Raw genomic sequence first — 27612 nt, forward strand, 5'->3', positions numbered from 1 at the left:
ATGCGCTTGTTTTTCCGAAAATACAAAGTCGCGGTCCGTCCGAGCGCCACACACGTAGGTACATGTGTACTTTGCTCCTTCGACCATGCGGGGCGGATCGACGCATGCGTTTTTCCCGCGCACCCTTCGCGGAATTATCTTGGCCGTGAATCGAGCAGTCTTCCACGGCCGTTCCCGAGCTTGCTCGTGATCCGCGGGGGCGCTCCTTGGATTGAGGGAGGATCGCGCGCGTTGAGCCGCGAATTTCGCGAAAAATCGCAATTACGTAACACGTATGTATGCGCGACAGCGTATCGTGCAATGTGACACATTCTCCCGGTAATGGGATGACTCGAAGAGGATTGCGCTGCACTTCCGGTGCGCGGCACGTGCGGCTTAGGGGTAAGCGAGAATGATGCAACGCACGTGAGATCCCTCGGTTAAATGTCATTAATCCTACAAAGGTGAATTCCCATCGCGTTGATGACGTAAATACCAGAGATTGTTCAACTGATCGAAAATTTAAATTCACGACAGAACGGTTGGCGATATTACAAGCGTAATTTGCATTCGTCGCGCATCACTATATTCGGATTAATTATTATTGTTAAGACACGACAATAGATTCTCGTTCTCCCGTCGTGTCGCAAACTAGGTTCATTCGAGATGTATTTTGTTGCGAAATGTTTTACTCGAGCGACAACTCGTGCCATGTCTGAACTATGTAAAGGGGAGGGTAAAATAGGTGCCTAAAGCACACGCATGTTAATTACGAGAGTTCGATGAGGTATATTTTATATAAAATCCTCTCTCTCTCTCTCCCTCAAATTTCACAGCAACGTGTAACGTATTTCGAAATTATTCGAAATTACCTCGTAATTATCAAAATTTTCATTCAAAATGTAAAACAATTTTAATGAATGACATTTGAATTGGATTGATATTTTTTTCGAGATTTAATCGAATACATTTTTACACATTAGCGTTTTATTTCTGTACGATTGTTTTTTCAAAGAAGCGTACCAGGCTGGAACGAAGCGTGGATCGCAATCAGGCTGCAGCTAACCGATTATCTTTATAACATATAAGTGAAGCGTGCACAAAAACTAAGTTTAACGATCAATAGAGGCCTAAGGCGAACGACTATGTGTGATCTAGCAGCGTGTGACGTGCGTAAAAATTTTAATAGCGACCTTGAACTCGTTGATTAATTTGCATATTTAAATGGAAAATTTCAACTAAATGTTGCCATCGAATGTAAAAGCTCGGAAATGACCAATTAATTTTCACGTGTAACACTTTAATTGAGACTCCCACGCAATAACCCAAAGTTTAATTATCAAGACGTTTAACGTTGAGAATTATAAAAAGCGGCATAAAATCGCGCGACGATAATTTGGAGATATTTTCTCGCAAAGAAAATCCACATTCGAGGATTTGCCGCGCGTAGAATCGTTATTATTTCAACGGAATTAAGATCGCGCGAGGACATTCCCTAGAGCTTTCTCGTAGAGCTTCAATATGCGTAACGCATTAACTGTGCACGTTTTACGGAAGAATAAATAGCGAAAAATAAAATACGCTTCTTGATGCAAACTTGCGTTGGAAGAATTCCTATGTTGCGTGAGCTTGTGCATAGCTGACGCGCAGTAAGGGCTCGTGCACGGATACTCGTTTAAAGGGTAGGTAATCGTTTATGCACGGGTAACTTCGCGATGCATAGACATTACTTGCACGCTCGAGAGAAACGTGGAAGGGTAGGCGACTAATTTTCCAAGTTACATTTGCCGTTTGCATCGTGGTGCTCGTTGCAACTCACTTTGATCATGCGAGTCCGAAATATCTCGAATTGGGAATAATTTGTGACTTGCGAGAAGAATGTCGATCTTAACTTTGCTAATTCCTCCTATTGTTCAAAATAACACTGACATTTATTACGTTGGTAAAAATAAAGCAACGCGATAAACATTTTCTTTCAGCCCGAGTAATTTTCACAGAATAATTAGTATTGCTGGTATTTGTCGGAAGAGACACAATGCAATGCGATAGAAACTTTCTTTCTCCCAGCTTCAGAAAAATTCCAGTAAAATAAAAGGTCTCTACATAATATTAATATCCGTCAACGTGAAATGGGAAAGTGCAATGACGCGTGACGACTATTTTCTTTTAGATTCAACAATCCCGATAGAGTGACTCATCTAATTCCAGCAATATCCACCTAGCTATTCAGAGAGAAAAAATGTAGTAGAGCAATTCTAGCAATATTCTCTAATCCTAACAATGTCAACGATGTAACTCTTGTATCGTCAACTCTTGTTAGCGTCTGTTATCGAAGAGAAAAAAATAGCGACGCAAGAAAGATCTGATAATAATCACAATACGAAGTGGCCACACACATTCGTAGCATCGATGCTGCATCGTAGCTCTCGATGCACCGTTGATTGGCTCGACGAGGTGCGATAGAGTTTAGTTGTCGCGCGCTCGCGCTTGAATAGCCGATATCGAGTAGGGAAGAGACGAGAGAGGGTGTCCTCAGGAGAGAAGAAAGCGTCTACGGCGAGGGATGACGGCAGATACGTGGGGTGTCGAGGAACGATGGTGGGGCTGGACGATGAGCAGCATACCGGCAACGGACGGCGCGAGTTATGGTGGTAAACGACGCCGATGGATGGTGGGGTTGAAAAGTAGCGCGGCCATTTACGCTCGTACAGGATAAAACAGCCGCACCTGTGATCAGTCGGACCGAAGACTATCCGAGAGGCGATCGTTTCGGAGGACCAGAAGAGCCAGACGGGATGATCGCTCCTGACGAGACATCGACAAGAGTCGTTCGCGACGAGAACCGAGGTAAGCAGTATTTTTCTTCGTGACGAACGAAGACAGGATTCGATTAACGAACTGTAATCTCTCTCGAGGAGAGTTCTGTATAACTACTTTCCCGCGAAACAGAGAAAGAGATCGTCGTTAGACGACAGAGCGAAGAAGAAGCTTCTGTAACTGAGAGGGATCTGTGTTTATCCCGTAAACATTTGTTCGAGAAGTTTGAGCTAGGATGCTATCACCATCGCCAGAGCGGAGAGTCGAAGGTTCTCGCGACGGAAAACTGGGTCTGGCGAGGATAAACTTCCTCGTGGCAGGAGATTACGTTGACTGGAGAACGATGATGTTATGAGAAAAGGACTTCCAGAAGAAAGGAATAGCTGTTTGGCTAAAGTTTTCGCTGATCGTAAGAGACAACTGACGGAGGTATAAATTGCCGTTCTACGACTATCCGTCTGTTTCGTCGAAAATTATGACGCGTAATAACGGTCACGTGACCGAATTGTGAACAACCTCGCGAACAAACAGAGTGTCATCGAAAAATGAGTTCTTTGAGGAGGACAGTCACTCAGTCGGCGAGGGAAGGCACGTCCATGAGAAGGCACGCGCTCTCCGGGCCTACCACGAAGAGCATGAAGAACGTTACCCACGCAAATGCGGTGCCAGCTTCGCCGTTGCGATATAGGACCAAGTACGAGCTGCGGAGCATCAGTTTGGAGGGCAACAAGGTGCTACCATGGACCGCCAGGTAAGTCTTCAATTTCCTAGCAGACCTCTCTTCCTCGCATTCGTTGGAGGCGCATCTCTTTTATTTTTTATTACGTTTACAATATTTATGGATGCCGCAAAAGAAACTACTTATTTCTAATTTTTTGTTGCTTTTACAAACTGTCATGGAATAGATTTTATTACATAATTAATACTAAAATTTTCTCATAATTAAAAGGAAAAATATTAATATTCTCTCTTTAATATATAACAATTGTAATAAATGTCATATATAAAATACTAAGAATATTAAAATGAATAAATATAAATGAAATATAATTTAACAACTTATTTTATTAGCGGGGGAAAACAAATTATTAGTTCCTATAAACTTAAGTACATTATTCATGAAAGTATATAAGAGCTTATAACGCGAGAACTTGAAAGAATAAGAGCTTGAAATTTTTAGTCTTAATTTCAAGAACTGATACGCTTGATACAATCGTACAATAGAACGTAGCTTGTGAAAGCGTAGGTTTTGTGTAATATGTCTTTTCAGTCAATCGATTTTATATGTTCTACTTCGAGAATTGCCTGACACTTGAAACAGATATCTTGGGAGTTTAATGATTCGGAGTTTAAGGTATTAAAGACAGTACGAAACCACGAGTAAACCAATCAATCCGAATATAAAGCCGAACAATCACGGCCCCCGCGATTGGTCTATCGCAACTACTGTCGCTTGCTAATATTGATTAACGAAAAACAAGCCTTTCGATCGCTTTCGCGAGCGATATAACAAATCCGCTTAATTATTTACAGGTAAAACAGATTGTGAGCTTCCCAATCGAGATTCGTGAATTATTAAATATCAAAATTATACGTTATAATTAAATCTGGAAATTATTATTTCGCTCGAGCATGTTAAACTTTTATCGTATATTTCATTATATTTTTATTGCTAATATAATTTTTTACAATACATAACAGTGGCAATGAAAAAAAAAACGCTCCTATTTATGAACAAATTAGACTAATATTATACAAGTTACGCTGTGTTGAATGAAATTCTCGCATGTTAGTCGTTTCACCATTTAAAAACTCTTTCATCGTAAAATTAATTATTCATTTAATTACACATATGCAAACGTGATTGAAAATCGCAGCGATGCGAATGAAAATTAACAAAGTATTCGAATGACATACACTATACATTTTCCAGGATATTCCGATTCTAAATTACCTTGATAAATATTGCACTTTCTTGATTAATTTTTTCCTCGTGCACGTATTTCACATGCCTGTTGACCCGAGAATTTCCAACGAGCAAGTAATGTAGGCTCAATTTTACACAGTCTTATTAAAAATATAACGCGACATCGTACGCTTTTAGGGCTATGCCCGACTTTCGCGACATTAAGCTTGCGCTCAACTATTTATATCGTCGGTTATTCGGTGCGATAACAGTGACGCTTGACAAACAATGCCCCGCGGAGAAACTCGGCTTACGGACGGCGAAACTTTTAATTGGCGGAGATTCGAGATGCGTGACTTTAAAGCTCGATTAGCTTCGCGTAATCCCGGTTGATGAATACCGAGTGGAATGGAAACGATGATCTCGAATTGGACGAAAGCTAACCGAGATCGCGAGAACGACACCGACGCGATCGCAATAATAAAAGCCGAGATAATCGACGCTGCAAAGCCAACGCGCGGATTGCTCTCTAATCCCCCGGACGAAACGACGCACGTAAATCACGTAATATAACCGTATTACACGGTTACGAGTATACGCGCTCATAATGTCGTGATTTACGAGCAGCCGGTTTGAAAATGATTTGAAGAAAAGTTACGTCTTGCATTGGAGAGAAAACGCGAAAATCACAATAAGACTCGATTTCTTATAACTAGAACGTTTAATAGATTTTACTACAAGGATTTGGTTAGTATTTTCTAGTTGAATCTATAAAACTTCTCGTTATATTAACTAAACATGGACGCAGTGATGCCATTTTTGTTGTAAGTTTAGTATTATTATCAAATAAATTTAACAGGAAGAAATTAATCATACTCATCTGGTAATTCCTAAAGGAATTCTGATTCGTCCATTTTCCAACAGACATACTAGTTGAATCTACCAATTTTCTAATTAATGCAACCAGATTTTTTTCTCAGTGCGATACTTGCTGGATACGATCTTATTGAAACGATGAACGATCAAAAGATAAGAGGAATAAATCTTTTCGGAATCCATCTTGTTTCTGATCAATTCGCAAAAGGCTGTTGCGATGTTTGTATTTCCGTCATCGATTTTTAATAAGCCGACTACCAGTGCTATTGATTAGTTCCTTTTAACCGAAGCGTATCTGAATTAATTCCACGATGGAACATTTCCGTGGCATCTTCGACTGCTAGATTGAACCACGTATCTCGCAAATAGAAGAGAAGGAAACGATTCGCAAAAGTGTACGCGATATTGTAGTTTTCGCGGAGAAAACAGATATCCCGGAATCGAATAGCAATTTAGGGATAATAGGAAGCATTTAGTTTCACTCGCGTAATGAGAGGAACGAAGTAGCACGTAACGAAATATCATTAACAAGCTTTGTTATTAAGCACTGATGAATGTTCACATTAGCACAATAATTAATCATAACTCATAATTACGTTTTGTGATTTATCCAATTGCACTTGCATATATTATTATAATTAGGTATAGCGAAAACTCTCCCTCTCTCTCTCTCTCTCTTTCTTTCTCTTTCTCTCTCGTTGTTTTCCAGAAGATTTTATTACTATATTCAACTGTGTGTTACACACCACGATTGTATCACACTTAAATCGTGAAAATTTAATTGCTTTATCCGCCAACGAAGCGTTCAAGCGACACCGTCTTCTTTATGATCCACTTTGTTCCCCTCTGGCGGGGGATAATGAGATTAACCCTCCGCAAAGACGTGTAAACCGAAAGCATGTACGTTTCGTTACGAAGCATTTCTTTTTTCATAGAGTCAATAATGTTATAATTTCGATGTGAGATGAGTATAATAATTTTTAACATATACATGGATATATCAATGTAGAGAAATATTCCTTCAATCTCTTTCGGAAGACGAAACTAAAAAATATTATGTTGATGCCCTTTGAATACTATTAAAAGCTTGAGAGCTAATTTAAAGTTGTTTAAATTAAATTAAAAAATAATTTAAAGCTATTTAAATTGAATTAAAATTAACTTTTAATAGAAATGTTTATTATTATTATGGAAAGAAATTTTGCGGAATATTTACAAAACTATCGCTAGTTTGCGAAACATTAATCAAAGACGGTTGATCTAAGATAATTAATATTAATTTAACGATTACTAATATTAATGCGGGAGAAAAATTGTAGCAACGACAACAATATCGCGTCGACGCGAGTAATGGCACCGCGATATCGGATTTTGGTGCCTCGCTCTTTATAATTAACCCTTTTGCTATTGGACTGGGCCGAGTGTTGGCTGCCGCTCTTTTGTGTCAAGCCGATCAATCTCGATCATGCTTGACCGAGCGGAAGTCGACCGCGGCATCTCGATGGTGAACGTAGGGGTATCGGGGCGAGACGGAAATATGGAGCATATAAGGGAGATGAGAGATGCTATAGCAAGAGACGGCGAGAGAGAGAGAAAGAGAGAGGATAGGGTGAGAGAACAAGGGAAAATCCGCGAGGAAAAACGGAATTACATGGTTAGCCAAGTACAGAAAGATAGAGAAAGAGAGAGCGAGAGAGGGAGAGAGAGTCGATGTGAGACGAGAGAATTAACCGGGAGGTATTATGATCGCGAAAGAACTCTGGTTTTCGATGACTCTCCGGTCTCGTTGAATATATTGTCGAATTACGTCACCGCGCTGCTGGCCTGCATTCGAAAGCACGCTATATCGATTTTGTTGATGCATAACGAGACTTTTGTAGATACGGTGTATGAATAAAGACGTAAAGACGATGTACGTCTTGATCGGGGATATATCGGGTGGTTTGATGCCGTCCTTCGGTTTAGTGGCTACTTTGATGACTTTTCGAGTCGTTGACCTCTCTTTCCCGATAGACGCTTGAGACGACGGAAGATAGATGCAACATCTCATATACATCGGATTTGTCACGTTCATTACGAGGCTATGAATGGACTTTATGTAAGCATACCAGACATACGCGACGTTTAAAGTATGCAAATGTTTAGCGGATGTAAAACAGAGACACAATAGTAATAGTAAATGATAAATAAACATGAATAGATATAAAAAGAGCTTCTCTTAGAAAAATACTAGAATTAATCACGTGTTATTGAAAAAATTTAATAATCGAATTTAGCTTCTCGAAGACGAATTACAAAGAGATTAGAAGCATACTTTTTTATGTTATCTTTTCCATAATTTTAGAATATTGTCCAGTTCATTTATATGTTTCTACTAAATTTTTTCTTGTCTAAAATTTTCATTACATTAACGTTAATGCTCAGGAAAAATGTATTAATTCTCTCGATGAAAATGTTAATTCTCGATGATATAATAATTCCCTTTTTTTATCACTCTTAGCGGCCAAAGAGGAAAGCGGAATTACCATTTTTGCGATAATAACGTTGAAAGCTCGACCGGTCTCTGCGATGGGAATGCGTGTATAATACACGTTAATGCGTACGCGCGGCTACTTCGTGACTTTCGATTAACGTATGCACTAATTATCTTTATATGTAAAAGGAAAACGACTGACACAGTCTTACTTGATCAAAGCGTACGTTTCGTACTTATATCTCTCTCTTTCTCTCTCGCACTTTTTCTCAGTTTCACAGAAAATACTAGAATATACTGATATGTGACATAATACAGAGCAGAGTTGTATGTACATGTGTTTGCGCAAAGCTACAAAACTATGACGATATGTCATAAGGACTGTTTCTTTTCTTTGTGGAATAAAATTCCGCGTATGTTTTTCATTTGTCATCGTGATTAAGATGGACGTGTATAGAGGTCTTTGTTACTTTCTGTCATCCTTTCCACAAAGTCTCTCCATTCCCGGCATTTTCAGTCTGAAAGACATTTTAATATCTAGATATCGTTTAAAAATAGCATAGAAACTGCCACAAAAATTGCTTTTCATTATTATAGAACACTAATTAAATCTTAGAATTCGAATCATTTTTTAAATAAATTATTCAATCGAACTAAACAGCACAGATCGCGCAGGGTGACTGCAATATCGTGTCGAAGACCACACGAGGAAAAGAATTGCGACATAAATTGCTAATAGTTTCAAAGTCGGACGAGGCTTTCCGGGTCTATTTTTACGCGCGTTATCCACGAGACTGCATTGGTCGACGTTGTTATCGTAAACTGACCACGCGCGCCCGAGCAAATGTCCCCTTTTCACGTGCACGTATCTCCGTATAATTTTATTTTCCATTTTATTTTACAATTTTATTTTATATTTTATTTTATATTTTTTAAATTTATTTAATCAACGACATACATTTGGATTCTTTCCTTCGCGCATAATGAACGGCGACTCGTAAGATACAGGTGAAAATAATTGATAAAAATTTGTGAAATCAGAAAAATGTTTAATATATATCAATCATTATTATATGTATAATCATTATTATATGATATGTATGTTTTAGTGCTCTTATTATCAAAAAATATTACGCTATACTATCGTCGATCCAATCGATTCTACATTATTTGTTACTTCCATATCATATACTACTTTATGTAGAAAAATTGCGCAATATACGTTACGAGCGCTGCCTCTTCGTCATTTTCAAGAAAATCTATCGACCATATCAGCATTTTTGTAGAAATTGGCTAGATCTATTGATGATACTGACACTTTCATCGAAATTGGTTAAATATATTGACATACTATACGTTTTACGATAGCTATAAATTTGAGGACAAATTTCAACGCTATTTCAATGATTTAATATTCCCATTATATTTGCAGAAAATGTATGTGCTAATTTATAATACATTTTTCTGTCTGACTACTCTTTTTGTTTTAATTTAGTCAACAGATATTATTTCTATTTAAAACATTATTTTATTGAAATTTAAGACGTATTCGCATACGTTCTAAATCAATTTAATGAAATTGTGCACATTATTCCTATGTTCTTTCAAATTAATATTTGAATGTGTAATTTGACAAATATTGGTGATAATCAAATATATTATATGAGGTCCTTTGTATATTTGCGAAAAATTGTCTTTTCCGCTTCCATTAAATTAAAAGTAATTTCAAGATCGATTATTGATTTCATTTCATCAAAATTCAACCGATGAATTAATGGAATAATAGAATATTAAATAATAATAATAAGTAATAGAAAAAATGTATATCAGAAAAGAAGAAGAAAACATAATTAACATTTGCTCATTAACACACTATCGCGTTTCTTTTTTTTTTACATATTTTTGAAATTTATTTCGTCGTTATAAATAAAGTTCCCTATTCAAATTATAAACTCATTTGCATTTTTATAACTTTCAATAGAAAAAGCAGATGCAAAGTCAAAATTATATGCAAGTGCATACAACAGGATGCGCCTAAAATCGCGCAACTTTCGCTATTTAATGAAAACGACCACTACCGTAGTGAGCAACATTTCCTTTTACTTTGCCTTTGATCTAAAGAGGACTGTCGCTTTTAATGACCGTCGCAGTTTGAAAAACAATCTCTGGACTTCAGATGCAATTCTAGTTGTTTCACAGGCTTTTCACTTTTGGAGTACACAAAAGAGCCATTTGCTCCATTATGTTTATAGCGTTGTATAAATCATGCGATTTTAGTAATGTTTTTTTCTTCATTCTTTTATAACATGATGTGATGCGATAATCATAATATGCTTATCTCTGGGCCTTTTGCGTTTTTAATTTATTTCTATACTAAAATATATTCGGCGCATCTGTCGCATGTTTCCGCGATTTTATGAAACGCATCAGCTTTTACGTTTCGCACGTGGATCTGTACATCAGTTATCGCCGTCGCGTGGGATGAAATCAACCACCTTCGTAGTCGATAAGAAACCATTGGCTGGAGAGCCAACTATAGGCTTATCGAGAGTCGATAAAATGCCAACAACACACCGGAGATTCGAAAGCTTCGGATTAAACTATGCGAGAAAAAACAGACACGAAGCATCGATACATCGCCTGTCGCGATTAATCAAGGCATATGTATTCGGCAATTTTAATTTTTATATATATTGATTTATATATATTTCAATTTTTACATGTTGATTATACAAAAATATTCTTTTTCAACTTTCAATCTACAAATTTTCAATTTATAACATTTTTTAATCTAAAAATGTCTTCTCTGTATTTATCGCATGTATATGATGAAAATATTTTTGCGTTTTGCCATATGTATGATAACCTAGTTTGCTTTTCTTCATAAAACTGTAAGTAACGGTACGTTGCTACTAAAAGTCAAGTCAAGAGGTAACAATCGTAAAGAGAATCTATTGCGGTATCATAATTCTCTATTATACATCACTTCATCATCGTATTACTCATATTGAACGAAATAAGCAGAAGATTGATATAGAAAGATGCATTACGACATTGTACTTCCGTCAATTATATATACATTTTTTCCTCAACGACATAAATCTTGTCGTGTTTCTCTATGACATCTTAATTGGCAATTAGTTACTTGAGAACATTCTTTTTATCAAGGAAGACTATAAGTATAAATCAAAATTATTAATTATTGTATAAAGACTACTTTTATACGTATATATTGTGTGAACGGGAAAAATCTGTTATAAAATGTCATCAATCAATAAAAATGCGAATTTGATCGAAATTTTCAAAGAAATCTCCATCCCACGAATTTTTAGTATAATTATAATATACGGTTCGCGTGAGAATGAAAAATTTATAGAAAATATTTATTTAATTAAAGAAGAATTTATGATCGTTATTTTCATAAATAAAATATTTCATATAATAAAGTATACAAAGTTTACAAAGCGCATAAAATATTACACATATTATTTTGTATTATTTAATATAAAATATTTCTATAATAAAAAATTTTACAAAACCACATCTTATACACGTAATATTTGGTCTAATTAAATTGAAGAACAAATCTTCTTGTTTATACGTAATTCTTCGCGAAAGACCTGAATTGAAGCTACTGTTTAATTTACTAATTAAATTAACTCCGTCAGACTCTGTTTAGAGAGAATAAGATTTTCATAGAATTAAGCGCAAGACGAGGACCGCTTTTGAGTTTATCAAAGAACAAACATTCTTCCATATAACAACAATTATAAACAAACAACAGCTACACACGCAAAGCTCCGCGTAAGTTTAGGTGACATAAAAATCCAATTTTAATTCTCATCCGATTATTTGCATTTCGCGAGAACGTCATCGGGGGTGGTGGGGGAGATCCGATTAACATCGAATCGCGCTAATTCGCCGGTTTGATACGCGCCTAGTCACATCCTAATCCCCAGCTCGAATACCGAAATTTGCGAAGAAGATGAAGCGGAGGGTGGGGAAGGGGGCAGAATCGCCGGGACACCGATGGAGATTGAAGGAGCGCCTCGGTGTCGGCGGGAATACGGGTCACCGATGTCGTCGCCGAAACCGTGATGGTGAAGCATCGATATACATGATAAAGGCGGCACATGTGTACGTGACGGTACATACCGCGTTAGGACCCTCGTGCGCGTACGTACGTGGAAGAACAAATAGATAAATGAACGGGAAGAGAGGCGGAGGAGGAGAGAGAGAGGTGACTGCGACGGTAACAGTGGAGGAGGAGGAGGTGGTGGAAGACGACAAACAGAAAGAGACAGGGGAGGAAGAGACGGAGGAGGACGCGGGGACCGACGAACTCGTCGACACGGCGCCAGTCGCCAGTCGTCGAGTCGCCATGTCACTGCGAGCAACTTGCCTCCGTTTCGCGGGGGCTGCTGCTGCGCTACGGGTCGGGTCGTAAAGTTCAGCACGAATTTGCGTCGGTGGGGTGAGGGCGGCGGGAGGACGGCCAGTAGGGGTTGCGCCCCCAAGACGCGAGGGAGTGCGATCAGTGCCGTCGAGTTTCGCGAGCGGTGTCCTTCGCGCCTCGCCAACAGCCATCGGGAGAGATACAGTCCGTTGTAGTCTCTTATCAGTGTGTTGCTAGATATCCTACAGAGAAAAATTAACGACTGCGTTTTCAAGATGCGACGTAGACTACAATCATTTTTGGACGATGGATGTATGTCACAATTGTTATACAAGAGTCGATATACGTTTCCCACGAGTTTCTTTTGAAGCATAATCTAGTTGAGTTTCGCTTGGATTCGTATATTTTTTTAAATGATTAGATACAAAAAGAGAGAAAGAAGAGAGAGAAGGAGTTTAGTTTCGATGACTATTTGTTATTTTATCAAGAAATCGGCAACACCTCCTGATGAGAGCTGCGGGGGAGTGTTTATTGATGACATCGATAAGAATAAATTATTGACGGAACACGTAATTTTACTTTGCACAGTTGAATTTTTTTATTAAGATTTCTTTTATGATATTGCAAGTTTAAAACAGAAGAAAGAATTCAAAAGCTTTTGAGGAAAATTGAGGATAAAAAAAATTCACTTAAAATGTGATTCATATTTCATTTTTTAAGTCATCGTATAAGCCCATCATAATATTATCTTAAAAAAAGATACAATTAAGATAAAGTGTTTTTTTAACGAGAATAAAGTTTGTATTTCTTTTAGTTTGGAGGGAGGAAAGTTAAGCTCATGGAAAGAGTTGATGTTAGTGAAAAGTATCAAGGCCTGAATAGCGAGGTTGTTTCCGAAGAAGTTTTGATCTATTTTGAGATTTAAGAAACGTTTCGCTTGATCCTTTCGAATCCGAAAAAAGGACTGATCTCTCAATCGAGAATATAATATAGCAAAGGCACTTCATTCTCATATCATATATCACGTAGATCTAATACAATATGACAGAGGTTTTTGTAAAATTTTACGTAGAAATCGCGAGTTTATATAAAAGTAAAACGCAATATTTTCGCGGTAGAATTCATGTGTGGGAAACCACGTGAAACCCTTCGTAAACAAGCATATCTCGGAGTCTGATTGACTCGAATAAAATTTTTCAATTTTTCAACGCAAGCAACGCATATTTATAACCGAAAGCATGTTCGTTCACTCGCGAGAATAATTTGCGATTCGAGATTGAATATTTCACAGCGAATATTTTGTGACTTGACATTTATCAGCTGAGTTCAGAAAATTACACTTATACATTATATTGTGTGTATACACACATACACAATAATATATCACATATTTTGGTCGAATCACACTGTATCAATCCAATAATATTCGTTGCCCTTCAATTCGAACTTCTCAACTGCGATCAAGAGAGCAAGAAAAATCGATAATATCAATAGCATAACATTTTTTCCTCGGTATCACCGACATCTCGAATTATTCGGATAACAAACGTCCAATGTCAGCCGCAAACTGTCCATTTGGCGATAGAGTCACAAAACTGACAAAGAGAGATCAATGTTGCTGTTTGCCGAAGGTAGGACACAAGACCTGTGAATACGTTCGGACGGTATCTTTGACGTGTTACTTATCGCGAGGCTACAAGGGGGGAACTTCTGGTATCTGGGATATTGGACGATAAAGTCGTCCCGGAGGTATCGACATCTTTGATTCGATCGATCCGATAAAATAACTACGAGAGATGAACGACCGCATCGAATCGTTCATTCGCAAACTCAATTCCGTGATTCGTTCGTCAGATCTATTTATTTGTGACATTCTTGGCGCAATGATTTCAATTTCATTGTTATTTCATTTTTAATGCAAGTATTCTATCGTTTTACATTGTTCAACGTGGATTTGAGTTATTTAGAAATATTGATCTCTGTTTTTTCTCTCTTTTTCTCTATCTGATATTGTTCATTATCCCGAATTTTTAGTTCTAATAATTATTTTGTTTAAGATTTTTAAATCTAATAATTACATATGTATGTAGATCATAATTGAATTATAATTAGATATTCAGAATTTAATTTATATCTTTCCTCATTTGAATTTTGAATAAAATCTGTATGATATATGCAATTTTCTGCTATCACTCGCAAAGAAAATTTCCAAGCCAAGAATAGGCTGTAAGAATATCATTATCTTAGAGAAATCGATATTCTTGATGTGTTGAGACTATCCTACGCGCTTAGTCTGCATTTGCTTACTGGATATTCTACATTCTATTAACATTGTTTACTTTTTGCACTGAAAATATCTCTAGTTTTTTAGTCAGTTCTTTTTATCAATATATTATTCAAAAAAAGTTTTTCTATGTAATATCAATTTAATTTAAAATAAATATTAATATTTTCTCTCTATTTAATTTAAAATATTAATATTATAATATTTTCTCGTCTCTTTTCAAAGAGAAATCTAAAGAATCTTCAACAAAAAAGCTCAATAATCCTACGCGCTTAGTTTGCATTTACTTATGCAGGATATTTCATATTAGCATCGTTTATTCTTTGTAGCGAAAATACATCCATACACAGTTCTTTTTTTAATATATTATTCAAAAAGTATTTTTCAAAATGACATGAATTAACTTTTTAAGATATAAATATTAATTTTTGTCCTTTTAAAGAGACATGTGTAAAGGATCTTCGACAAATAAGTTCACGAAATGAAGAGAAAAGTACGCAATTTTGAAGTCATCGTTTAGTCGTTTTAGAAGGCACTCGCTGTCATTTGTCACATTTAAGCTTTTTAGATATCGCGAAATACATTATGATATATAATTATCTACAATGACTCAATTATTTTTAACGATACCGCATTTGCGACGATAGCATAAGTTGCAAAACATGTCACTTGTCGTTAAACGCATTAAGTGAAGATATAACTAGTTACGTTATTGCATAATATTTTAAAGGATCGCAAAAGCGAGGCGTATAAATGTGCAAATAAAACGCATTATTTCTCGTGTTTTATTTCTCCCGTTCCGCATACATCAACGATCCGTTATTCAACCCATCGCCCGACGCCAATTTCGACCCGGGTCAAGAGAGAGAATTCAGATTACCATACGATGCAAGTGATCTTGTCTATATAATCGATATTCCTCCGATAAGACGCTGTGAGATACAACGCATTGACGGGTAACGGGATCTAAAGACAACAGCACGAATCCCGAGATTCGTCGAACAATCTCACGACACCTGTAGTTCCTCTCAACCTCACCGTTGCGGCAATTTTGCAACGTGTTTGGTTTGCACAAGTCGCACAGTGATGCGGGTGCCAACGTTATTATCGCCCGAGTTCAACAACATCGTAACAATTACTGTTACCAGAAGAGAAACGCATCGAGTTCGTCTCTAGCGACGCATGTTGCCCGTGATGACAAAACTGCGTTGTGCGTAGTCATACAGTTAAATTGTACGTACAACGTAGAGGCGTACGTCGCGTATCAAAGAGATCAGTGAAAATGCTATGCTTGGACATGAAGCTCGTTTCGCGATTACGAGGAACTGCTTCCTCTGGTACTAATACCTCGTCGACGCAGCCGAGCACAGTTTTGCCGTCCTTGAACTCCACGGACAAGAGTAAGTCTCGCAAAGCGAGACGCGACAGCGGCGAAGTACCAATTATAACCAGCGACAGCGAAGAAGAATTGTTGCGACCCGGTTCGAGTGTCCAGGAGATGATTCGCAGAAACAGATCCAGATCGGTGTGCGTGGCGATCCTGCCGTCCTCGCAGCTCAGACATCTCCACCGACGCGCCAGTCATGTGTACGTGGCCTCTGATCTAACGAGATTAACTATGAAGTCAATTGCCGAATCGACTAGCGAGTTATTGACTCTTCAATTGTCGATTATTCGCTTTCTTCATGAAGAGCAAGTAACTCGTTATTATCGCTCATCTTTTTGTTTATCATACGGATATTCGTATCTTGCGAACTACTCACTCATCCATTTTCTATTGTTTTTATCGAGAAGAATGCATGAGAATTTATTATTTTATTTAATGCTTGACCTGTTGATTGATCTTTCTTTATTTTTTTTTGCGCAATAACTCGATAGTTTTGCAGACTTGAATCGATCGACGATTTAACGAGAAGAGCTGTTGAGGAAAGAGATCACGATCCGTGCGAATCCCGAATCTTGAACGATAATCATTCCCTGTATCTCTGTCCGTGTAACGGCCTCTCCCAGTTGTCCGGCCAATTCGACCTCGATGTAGCTTCTCGTTAACCCAGATATTCATGTCGTGAAAAATGAGAAACGCGAGTGAGGGGTTGGAGTCGGCGGACGGAAAGTGTCATCACATTACGCTACATTCACACTACGGGGGATATGCGATCCGTTCGCCGGGGATGATCGTATTCGATCGGAGTACATTTAGCGAGTCAATGATAATTATGCTGCCGATAACAGGATTTTACTTCTTAATCTTCCATGCGAAAAAGAATATCGGAAAACGCAACGGCAGGCTATTCCCTACAACCGTCTCGTTCTCAATTTTTTAATAATATTATAGATTATTTGCTGAACATAAAGTGAATTTTTTCAGAATTAATTTCGAACGGAATCATTTTTTATATCGTAATTTTTTAACATATTTAAATTTGATCTTAATTAAATTACAAATTACAATTTTTTATATCGTAATTTTGAATATATTTAAATTTGATCTTACTTAAATTACAAATTAAAATTTTTAAGAAATAAAATCTTTGAAATTTAATCGAGTAGGACACATTTTTATTAGAATATTAATTCAGGAAAAGCTCTTATTTTTTCAAATCTTTGTGACCGAAATTTTTTATTTGTGCTCCAATTTTTTAGTAGAGGATAGGTAGATTTTAAATTGAAGAATCAAAAAATCTAATTAGTAAAATTAAAGAGAGACAAATTGTGGATAATTCTGCGAGTATTAATTCGCAATGCAAAAATTGATTGCAGAAACAAATTTTTCAAGCAATATTTCCGTGACTTAAATCCGTCTGCAAAATACTATGTTATGTATACATTCGAATAGCATGTTGCAAATACAACGGAAGTCCATTGTGAGATTGGTAGAAAAATGTACGTATTCTTGCCCAAGATGCCCTTTACCGCGATATGTTCTTCTTTTAACGTGAACAAGTTCCATAAGAATATACGCGAAAAAGAGTTATATAAAAAACTTACGCAAAGCAAAATGTCTCTGTAAGTGCAAATTAAAAAGCACGTTAAAAATCAAACGAACAGAAAATGAAACGCGTTTGCGGACCATATGACTCCAGCGAATGCGCGAATGGGTCTTTTAAACGTGCCCTTTGTGAAAAGGCTGCGCGAGATGGAATATCTTCATCGTATACAAGCTCGACTTATATTTAAAAATGTAAAACCTCGTCTTTTAGGTCCACCACGGACGCGATAGCGAGGCGAGGAGTCCTATCGAGACGATGCTACGGCAGTGTCGAAATGGTAAGTGTAAGAAAGAGCAGATTTATTTAGGTAAGAGTCTCGCTCTACTTGCCACATGAGGGTCCTAACACAATGCTTGCGACACGGTAAATGTTAATCGCCATGATAAAAGCATACGAGGGTCCTATAATCTGTGACACGTACAGTAAGCTGACTATATTGTCTCCCTCTATCTCTGGCTGTTTATCTATTGATTTGCTTATCACAATTCGCTGAAGCTGCACTGTGTTCATAGTTGATGTATGACGTTACAATATATTCGATAGATTTTTCTATCAAAAAATCAGAAAGAGAAAAAACATGATAAACTTTGCAAAATAATACATCAAATATACTTTTTTTGTGTGATTAAAAATATAATACATCTTTAATTAATTCGTGAATGAAAAAATCATATTTTATATTAATAATAAAATATTTGATAAAATTTTCTTCTTTCTCTTTGTGGAAGATTTAATTAAATTTTTTAGTTATGTGAAATTAAATAATATATTTAATTTCCCTTTTTAAACCATCTATTCTAATATTTTTCATCAGAGAAGAAAAATTTTTAAAGGTATGTTATAGAAACGCTTATGATAAATATTTTATAATAAAATTCGATTAAATTCAGTTCTGTAAAAATAAATATTAAATTTTTCCCGAAGAATCAAAGATTGCTTATAAAAATAATTAAAAACAATTACGACAAGTTTTAAAAACCCGACAAGTTTTTGCCATCTCTGCTTTTGATCGCGCGCGTTTCGAAGCCTCGGAATTACGATTCGCAAACACAAAAGTGGAGCATGTTGACTCACACCTGGTATTTCGTGTGTTTGCTAATCGCGTCTGAAAATGTATTTTCAGTTGCCGCAAATCGAGCAAGACGGCGCCGACAATGGCAGAAGATTTCGAGTGGAGAACGGGGACTCTCTTGGGGAAAAAGAAGAGGTAAGAAAACTTAATGATCAAACGATCAACTTGTTTGTCGGATCTCTTTCTTTCACTTCTTAAGATTCGTCCCCTTTCGTGGTGAGCGTAATTGTTTACCTTCGCCTCATTTCGTATTTCATTCTATTCCACTTTCATTTCTCGAAATGACGTCTGTAACGAGAAACGAATTTTACTTCGACAGATGTTCGGTTCGCCGAGTACGCCGATACTAGAGAACCCGGAGTATCAAACGCGTTGGTACTTCAAATACTTTCTGGGCAAACGTAAGTTGTGAATGTCGATACAATATCGATGTACTAATTAGATTAATCATGCGTATTTTATTTGAAATATTATTTATTTGAAATATTTCTGCGCATATTTCTGTCTACTTTATGTTCGAGTTTTTTAAATGGAATTTTCTTTCTACGAGCAATTATATAATGTTGCGATAACACGATGGAAAATTCCGTTAAAAGTCCACTTATGTAAACAGAGTTATGCTCTTTATTCGCTCGACCGAGTTAATCATCGTTGCGTTTAACAAAAATTTATGCATAGAGTAGAACTGCCTTCTCCATTTTTCATAACTGTACAAAAACTTTGCCGCAAAAATTACTCACACAATATTGTTATAGACAGCTGAAAGTGATAAATAATAGCAATATGTGAATAATGATTACGCTTTTATTTATGCACAGTTCATCAAAATTACATCGCCTCCGATCAAGAGAGAAATCCTCTTTTTCTCTCGGTCGTCACAAGCGAAGTCGGTGATCAATGTGTACCGCACTACAGAGTTATTTTATGGAGGCGAACTGTAAGTAGATAATATATTATTTAATAAGAAAAACAGATTCCTGACACATCTTTCTCTTTCTCTGGAGACGAATTTACGGAATTATTTATATTCCCAACTCTCTTCTTTTTCATCCTAGCGCGAAAACTGCAGAAAATCTCATCACATTATTCGCGTTACTTTAATCTGTTTTCATAAGAAAAATATGACTGGTTTCTATTAAAATAAATTAAAATAAATTTACTTCGTGCTCGATGTATGAATGAAAAGTAAATTTAATTAAAAAAGAAAAAATAGATCTTAAATTATAATCTTTCATTATAATATCCGATCTCGATTAAGCACGCAATTTTATTAAGAGTGTAAAATTATTAATTGTTATGTGTGGATGCAAAATCAATCATGATGAATTGAGAAATGTTTCGCGTAGGGCGCGCAGAAAATATCGTTGCCATATTCGGCGAACAAGACAATGACCATCAGGCAGATCCTCAGGTAACTATCTCTTTGTCTACAAATTGAAAAGAACGTGTAACAGTGCATGTTACGTCAGTTTACTAACTCTGACCTTTTCAGCAACTTTTTTGGTCTGGAGAAACTCGATAAGGTGCCGCGAGAAGTTTTCACGCCTGAACTTCAAAAGGTACGTTTGCAAACGTCTCATGCCAATTTCACGCTCGACAAATGACATCATCGGAGACACTAATTCAATGATGCTTGTTGCAGGATCTGTTACTGCTGGAGGAACAAGAAGGCTCGGTGAACTTCAAGTTTGGCGTAATTTACGCGAGAGAAGGTCAGATCACCGACGACGAGATGTTGTCTAACGGTAAGACCATCAGGAGTGTCGGCGAGAACAAAAGACAGTCGAGTGGGATGGGAAATTAAGTGATAATAGATAGCGCTATCGATTACCCTCCCCTGCTGAGAAACGTTTCTCATTGCTCGCAGAAAGAGGTAGCCCGGGCTTCGAGGCTTTCCTGGAGATCCTGGGTGAGCGAATACGGCTCAAAGGCTGGGACAAATACAGAGGTGGCTTGGATGTGAAAGGTACGTTGATAATATGGATATTGACAGTGCAAACTTGGGATCTCTGCAATCAGAAGAGGTTGGCAATTTATCTCCTCCTCCTCTCTCTCTCCCGTCTCTGCAGATTGTTACATGGAATTCAAATATTTTTTCTTCTCTTTTCCCACTCTTTCCATCATAAATATACATATAACATAAAGCCGCGCACTGAAATAATATGATACTGAATTATAATATTAAAATATTACTTAGTATATTGTCAATTGAAACATTTTTTATTCAGTCTCTATTATTTCTTTGGTACTTTCCGTGATATTTACGATATTCTGCACATTTTTCTTGTATATTTGAAAAATCTTGTCTCTCTTTTCCGAGATTTTATTCATATATTTTATCGTTTCTCAGGAGATATGACCGGCAAGGAGAGCTACTACACGGTTTATGCAGGTCACGAAGTTATGTATCACGTTAGCACGATGTTACCCTATTCAAAAGACAATCCGCAGCAGCTAGAGAGGAAGAGGCACATTGGCAACGACATCGTCAACATCATCTACACGGATGACCCATCAGCCGTGGATACATTCAATCCGAACTGCATAAGAAGCCAATTTACCCGTGAGTTAAAAAAAATATCACACGTAAGGTCAGATAAGATCACGTTACAATATCAACCGAACCTTGCTTATTGTCGTTACATACACGGTAAAGCGTAATAAAGTGCACACGGGTTGTACAATTGACACTGAAATACCACACAGCGCAGTGATTCTCATCCTTTTTACACCTTTTTCCTTCTTGCACACCTACAGATTTTGTTTATTTATTATGTTCCTTTGAACTTTAAACAATATATTCACTTTGTACACTTGATTTATTTCTCGATTATGTGTATCTCTGTTATCAATAACAGTTTCCATTTATATAACAATTAAAAATACTCTTTTCGTATATTTTTCATCGTCCTTTGTTAATTACTAATCACGAATTAATCAAAGTGAAGTCGAAAACAATGAGCGTATACTTGTAGAAAAAAAAAACCTAACATAATATTATAGGAAATAAGATGAGAAAAGATCACTTGTTGACTATCAATTCATTTTCCATTATATAGACGTGTTTGCCGTGGTGACGACCGAGGCGGACGGCAAGGGGTGGCGAGTCGCTATTTACTGCGACGAGAACGTACCTTTATTCGGCCCGAGTCTACCCTGCCCGCCGGTATTCGAGGACCCGTATAATCTTCGAGAATTTCTCCTCGTTAAGTTGATCAACGGCGAGAAGGCTACATTCGACACCCCGACATTCTCCAGAAAAAGGGAGAGAACCCTCGACGCCCTATTGCGAGATATGTACCAGGAGCACTCGCAGGAGAGCAAAAGCAACGTAAGTCACTTTGCGAAAATTGTCGTTTACTCGCTCAGGCTTTTTCCACGTTCCATTAACTTTGAATTATAATACTCGTGTAAATCGATAAAATATAATTTGACATTTATTTATGATTGATTTAATATATATATTGACTGTTATATTAATATACTTAATTTTAGTGAAAGTTTTAAAAAATATATCAATATTATTAATATTATGTTACAATATAATGTTATTATATTATTATAATATTATTATAATATTATTATTATATAATATTATTATTGATATTAATATAATATATTATTAATATTAATGTTACAATATAAACCAATAAGATATTTTTTCGGAGAAACGCAAGATGCTTATTGTAGTAGTAATCTTGATAAAAGCTTGATATATCGTAGAATTTAAAGATCGATTCGGCACAATTTTGTACAATAGAGCATGCTAAATCGACGAGCGCTCTCAGACGTCGTCGAGGCGCCAGGGCGACGTCGAGAGGAGACCCGTGCCGTCGAGATGGTGCGAGTCGGACAAGCCTTGAAACTGGAAGCTATTATGCGCGGTCTTGCGCCTACTTCTCTGGCCACCGTCGGCCCCCTGAAGCCCAGACCCTGGGAACCGAGATGCATCTATCCCGACTTCCCCTACGAAGTCGTTTGTGGAGACGTCTGGCTGGAAAACAGGCTGATCCTCGCCGCGGAAAACGGGACGTTTCTCATCGAAGGTACATTTGGAGTAGCGCAAATTATTTTGGAAATCTAATCATTGATTTAACGTTCAAATTTTACAAAAATATGTACGAAATTAGAAGTTGCAATTAATAATCGAAGAAAAAAAAACGAGCATGAATTTTAATGTCGATCGCTTTCCAATTTCCAGACGGACTCTCGCACAGATTGATCTTCGACGAGTCGGTGCAGATCAAGCAGCTGGACGTGGTCGAGCAGCACGGGATACTCTTGTTCCGCGCCAGCGACAAGGGCAAGGAAAACAGCGTGTACGTTTTCCGGCTGCGCGAGTTCGAGAGCGACGCGTCCGCGAGGTGCGCCGAGCTGTTGAACGCTGATCGCAACCACGAGGAGAAGGAGGAGAACGACGTCGATGACGAGGACGTCGAGGACGACGACGACGACTGCGACGAGGACGATGCAGACGAGTGCGACAATTTCACCCGCGCCACCGCCCGATTTCAGCCGGTGACGCGCTCGCGGCCGCGCGCGCGCGTTCGCGCACCAGCTGTCAGGAGCCGGGCTCATATCAAGGAGAGGAAGCTACGGCGTACGCGAGGGTGTCACTTGTACAGCATCACCAGGCCCGGGGGTTCGCATCTACGCATGGTAAAGTACCGTCTCGAGTTTTTTACTTGTTCGTCTTGTTCTCTTTGGCCAGAATTGATAAAATCCTACATTTTTTTGACATTTTGATGTTCTACTGTCTGTGTTTTCGGAAAAAAAAGCCTGGCAAAATCTGATCCTTTCTATTAAAACTGTTAAAATAAATGGAAAATCTTTTTATCGACAATTATTTATCAAGTGAGAGAGTGTTTCCTAATTTATAAGCTTTATCGAAAATAAAATCTGTAATTGATGTAGCAAATAAATTAGTTTCTTTTATAAGATGAAAAATGATAAACGCGACCTAGATATCGGTAGAAATTTTTAATTTTTTGTTAATATCATTTTATCTTTCTCATCAAACTTTTCTCATTAAAATTTTCTCATTAAAAATTAATATAAAATTAATATAAAATTTAACAAGTCTATATCCTCAAAGTTTTTGTTTTAAACATGTATTTCACGTATTAATTTGAATTTAAAATGTCGTCATTATTATATTAATTTTGTTTTTTTAATTATTAATATGTTTCATTAATTAAAGCAAAAATATCTTTTTGCATAAAGTTATATAAATATATTTTAATGTTACATATATATATATATATATATATATATATATATATATATATATATATATATATATATTTAAGTTATTTTATGATTTTCACCAGTTTATTGCATTGAATAAAGTCCGGGACAATAAAAACCGAAATTTATTATGATTTTCTCCTTTTGTTGGACTTTTTCATCCAATTCTGGTAACTGGCCAATGAATAGAGTTGGAGAACGAATCAAATGAACGTTCGTGAAAAAGAAAAAGAATCTTTTCATTCGTTCGCAATTATTCTAAATACATTGCGTATTTCATACAATATTGTTAAAAATACAAAAGCCTGTATCACACATCCACCGAGCGGAACGAAAGATGATTAATTAAAAATCTGTCCAAAAAACACAATTTATAAAATTTCTCTCCTCTTTCGTGCGTAACATTTAATTATGAATATCGTCTTTCTGTCTTTTAATGTTCTGATGATGTTGAATAATTATTTTCACCTGAGAAAAATACGCAATATGTGTGATTGCGAGACAGTGCGTAGTCGTCGGCCGCCGACTGACGGTTCTTCAATGGAAGCACAACGCGGCCTGGACCATCTGGTGCTCGTCAGCCGACACGGACACCATCGAGGGTTTCCTGCCGCTGAAGGAATTCACCGCGAGCGAGACACCCACGTTGGTGACGATGATCGAGAGCGCCGATCCGACCAACGAATGGACGCTGTGCTGCGGTGCCCGACATCACTTCGAGCTGATCTCCGCGAGCGGAGTTTCGAGGATCGTCCACATGGAAGCGACGCCGAAGCCGCATTTGGTGGCGGCGTTGGATCTTCGCGAAGACGAGGAGCCGGAACTATTACTTTGTTACAGCAGTAGGTCACCGCATTTTATCTCAATTCTTACTCCGAGATCCCTCAGAGCCGATGATGATGCGTAACTTGCTTCAAGTTTGCATCAGCTTTATATTTCAAGACATTCAGCGATACGTCGAGAGATCTCTAAGTATTTCTTATTTAAATTGTGTGAAATGCTTGGATCTAAAATACTAATCTTGGCAGCACCTTGTAAATACATAGACTTATCGATGTTTAATATTTTTTTTTAGATACTTGTCACTTTCAAAAACTGATGGAAGAGAACGCTGCGCCGACCGAGTTCGATTTCAATTGGAATTCGGTGCCGATAGCCGTAGGTGCGACAATTTGTGACAAATTTTGCGTGATATATTTATATATAAAATATTCAGTCATCATCTGCACACACACATACATACACACCTATATAATCTTTCATTATTTAAATAACGTATACCAATGTGACATGGACGTTGTTCTTTACGACAGTCTGTGCCTTTCCATACGTGATCGCCTTCACTAGCGACACGATGGAGATTCGACTGATAATAAACGGCAATCTGGTTCACACGATCGCAATGCCGAATATCAACTTGATTACTTCGAAGCGGGACGTATTCTTTGCGACCACGGCTCCGGAATTCTTCCCAGGGAAATGCGAGCGAATTCGATTGGACTCGAAACCACTCGAGAAGGACGAGATGCCGTGCAGCCCACCGCCCACCGCGCAATCTTCGTCCTCTCGATCGAGTTTTCAAAGTACGTGACCTTACTCGGCTCCTTTGTCTTGGTCAGAAGTCGAAATCCCTCTCCCCCTCGATCCAATCGATAAATATACCTCCAAATGTTTGATGAACGCTTTGAGGTCACTCTCTTGCCAACCGAGAAATCTTGCTTTCGCAGACAGTCAGGGCGATTGGAAGCCGATAAGAATCTATCGGATACCCCTGCAGACGCTGTCGAGGAACACAGGCTCCAACTGCAGCCAGAGAAGATGCCCGAGCCCCACGGAACCGGAAATCGTTTCCGCACCACCTACCACGGACCGCACCTTTCTCAACGTTGAGCCGCATCGTGCGCTGAGCAGATCCTGCAGCAGCAGCCCTACACCCACACCGACCACGAATTTGCCGCCATCGTGTAGCAAATAGATTGCTGTAATTGTTGGCACCCGCCAATCGATTCGATCACGTTAGTCTCGCGATCGAAGATTGATCGTGGAAAAAAAAGAAAAAGAAGAAAATGACCGACCGCACGTACCTGACTTCTCGTTCCCTTCTCGTACGAGAGAGAACATACGGAAATCTTTGTCATTGTTACGCATTGTTGGCGCATCGCGCTGCATATATATCTTGAATGTAAGTGCGATCACATAAATTACTATTTAAATAGATTTTACGACGGGGATACGTTAAAATATCTTCATTATTGAAATATAATTGTTATTTTGCTTTATTTTAATATTTTCAATTTATTTCAATATTTTATTGTGTGTCATTAATTTTTACTTTTATTGTATATATTATTTTGTTTTCGGTTTATTTCGATACGCATTGTGTATTTATCTTAATTTTGTGTTTTTAATGGATATACACACACAAAGACTTTAAATTTTTAGAATTCAAATTTTGGAAAAAAGCAAATTGAAAATATTTCAATCATGTTCTAATCTTCTTTTTAATTTTACGTTCATTTTTTTTGTTTTTGTTTAAATATCGTACAATGTATGTTTTTCAAGTACCAATCTTCCTTAGCAAGTTAAGCAAATTTTACTTCATGTCGTCCGTAATTAAGAGGTTTGACGACGAAAACGACGATACTTTCACTTTTGCAGGGTTTTTTTTCAAGCGAGTATCGTATACTATAGTTCCTCATTGTTTCGCAAAATCAATTTTAAGCAGTAGAATCTAGACCATCATTGTAATAGTCAAGGTTGAAGATATTTCTGACGCACGACATTAGGCTGCGAAATCAAACTCAACACGCACTTAAAATACGCATGAAAAGGGCATTTTTTAGACGCGCGTTAGCTCGATGAATCATACGTTTCTTCGAACGTAGAGGAGGGGGAGGGATGCGAGGAATGTTGGATCGGAATGGCGATCGCATACGTTGATCGATCCTCGAGGATCAGGACCGTCGTGTTGCCTTCCTCCCCGCATCCGTGGATTTATTTTCATCGAATGAAAACTATTTTGTCGACATTCCGACATTGCAAATAAGCGTCGATGTTTACGCGTCGTGTGTATATAATATTAAGTAACAAATAAAATATATATTTAACTGTTGCATTTCCACCGAAAGTGATAAAACAGTATTTTTTCAATACTTATCTCGCGCCTTTCTTTCTATGATCGTGTTGCTTCGAGATCTGTAATCATATATATATATGAAATAATATCTCTTTGAACCAATAAATCCATCCAATTGTTTTACGTAGGTATATTTTATAAAAATGTATGTTGATATTATTATCTATCGTATATCGATTCGTTGAATCATTGCTTCTTAAAATGAATTTCACAATCGCGCGTTTATTGTTAGACTCGATAACGATAATATAAGTAATTTACTTGGAAAGGTATATATCGTCATGTTGTATTTCTGTCAAATTCCACGATAACGTAAAAATTATTTATAAAGAAGTTAAAATGAATTAAATTTACAAGAAACAGAAACTCTTCAGCCTGATTTTTTATCCTCGAAATATGTAATAAATATTGTATTTCTGTCAAATTCCACGATAAC

At 37.3% G+C, this 27612-nt stretch overlaps 2 protein-coding genes across 17 annotated transcripts in view; one reads left to right on the plus strand and one right to left on the minus strand.

Annotated features, from left to right (window-relative positions):
• The window catches only part of LOC145972504 (uncharacterized), a 130056-nt gene that overhangs the window by 75026 nt on the left and 27418 nt on the right, over positions 1-27612 (minus strand). The gene's annotated exons all lie outside the window — the stretch shown is intronic.
• On the plus strand, positions 142-27600 carry LOC145972495 (GTPase-activating Rap/Ran-GAP domain-like protein 3). 16 transcript variants are annotated; one of them, XM_083101181.1, is made up of 19 exons: positions 142-381; positions 1959-2074; positions 2150-3547; positions 17932-17998; positions 18845-18928; positions 19113-19194; positions 19612-19730; positions 20140-20204; positions 20286-20352; positions 20436-20538; positions 20661-20759; positions 21144-21356; positions 21853-22124; positions 22554-22839; positions 22995-23452; positions 24546-24882; positions 25116-25202; positions 25354-25623; positions 25768-27600. In XM_083101181.1, exons 3-19 carry the CDS (start codon positions 3342-3344, stop codon positions 26013-26015), a joined length of 3063 nt encoding a protein of 1020 aa, XP_082957307.1. In that variant the 5' UTR covers positions 142-381; positions 1959-2074; positions 2150-3341; the 3' UTR covers positions 26016-27600. The 16 variants fall into 16 exon arrangements, with proteins under 16 accessions (XP_082957307.1, XP_082957304.1, XP_082957308.1 ...); XM_083101176.1 differs by lacking the exons at positions 142-381; positions 1959-2074; positions 2150-3547 and adding exons at positions 12664-12759; positions 12936-13016; positions 15594-16423; XM_083101178.1 differs by having other exon boundaries at positions 1959-3547.

Source organism: Camponotus vicinus, unplaced genomic scaffold (assembly GCF_025532165.1).
Source record: "Camponotus vicinus isolate PSW18456_S1 unplaced genomic scaffold, iyCamVici1.0 SCAF_5, whole genome shotgun sequence".
Lineage (NCBI taxonomy): Eukaryota > Metazoa > Arthropoda > Insecta > Hymenoptera > Formicidae > Camponotus > Camponotus vicinus.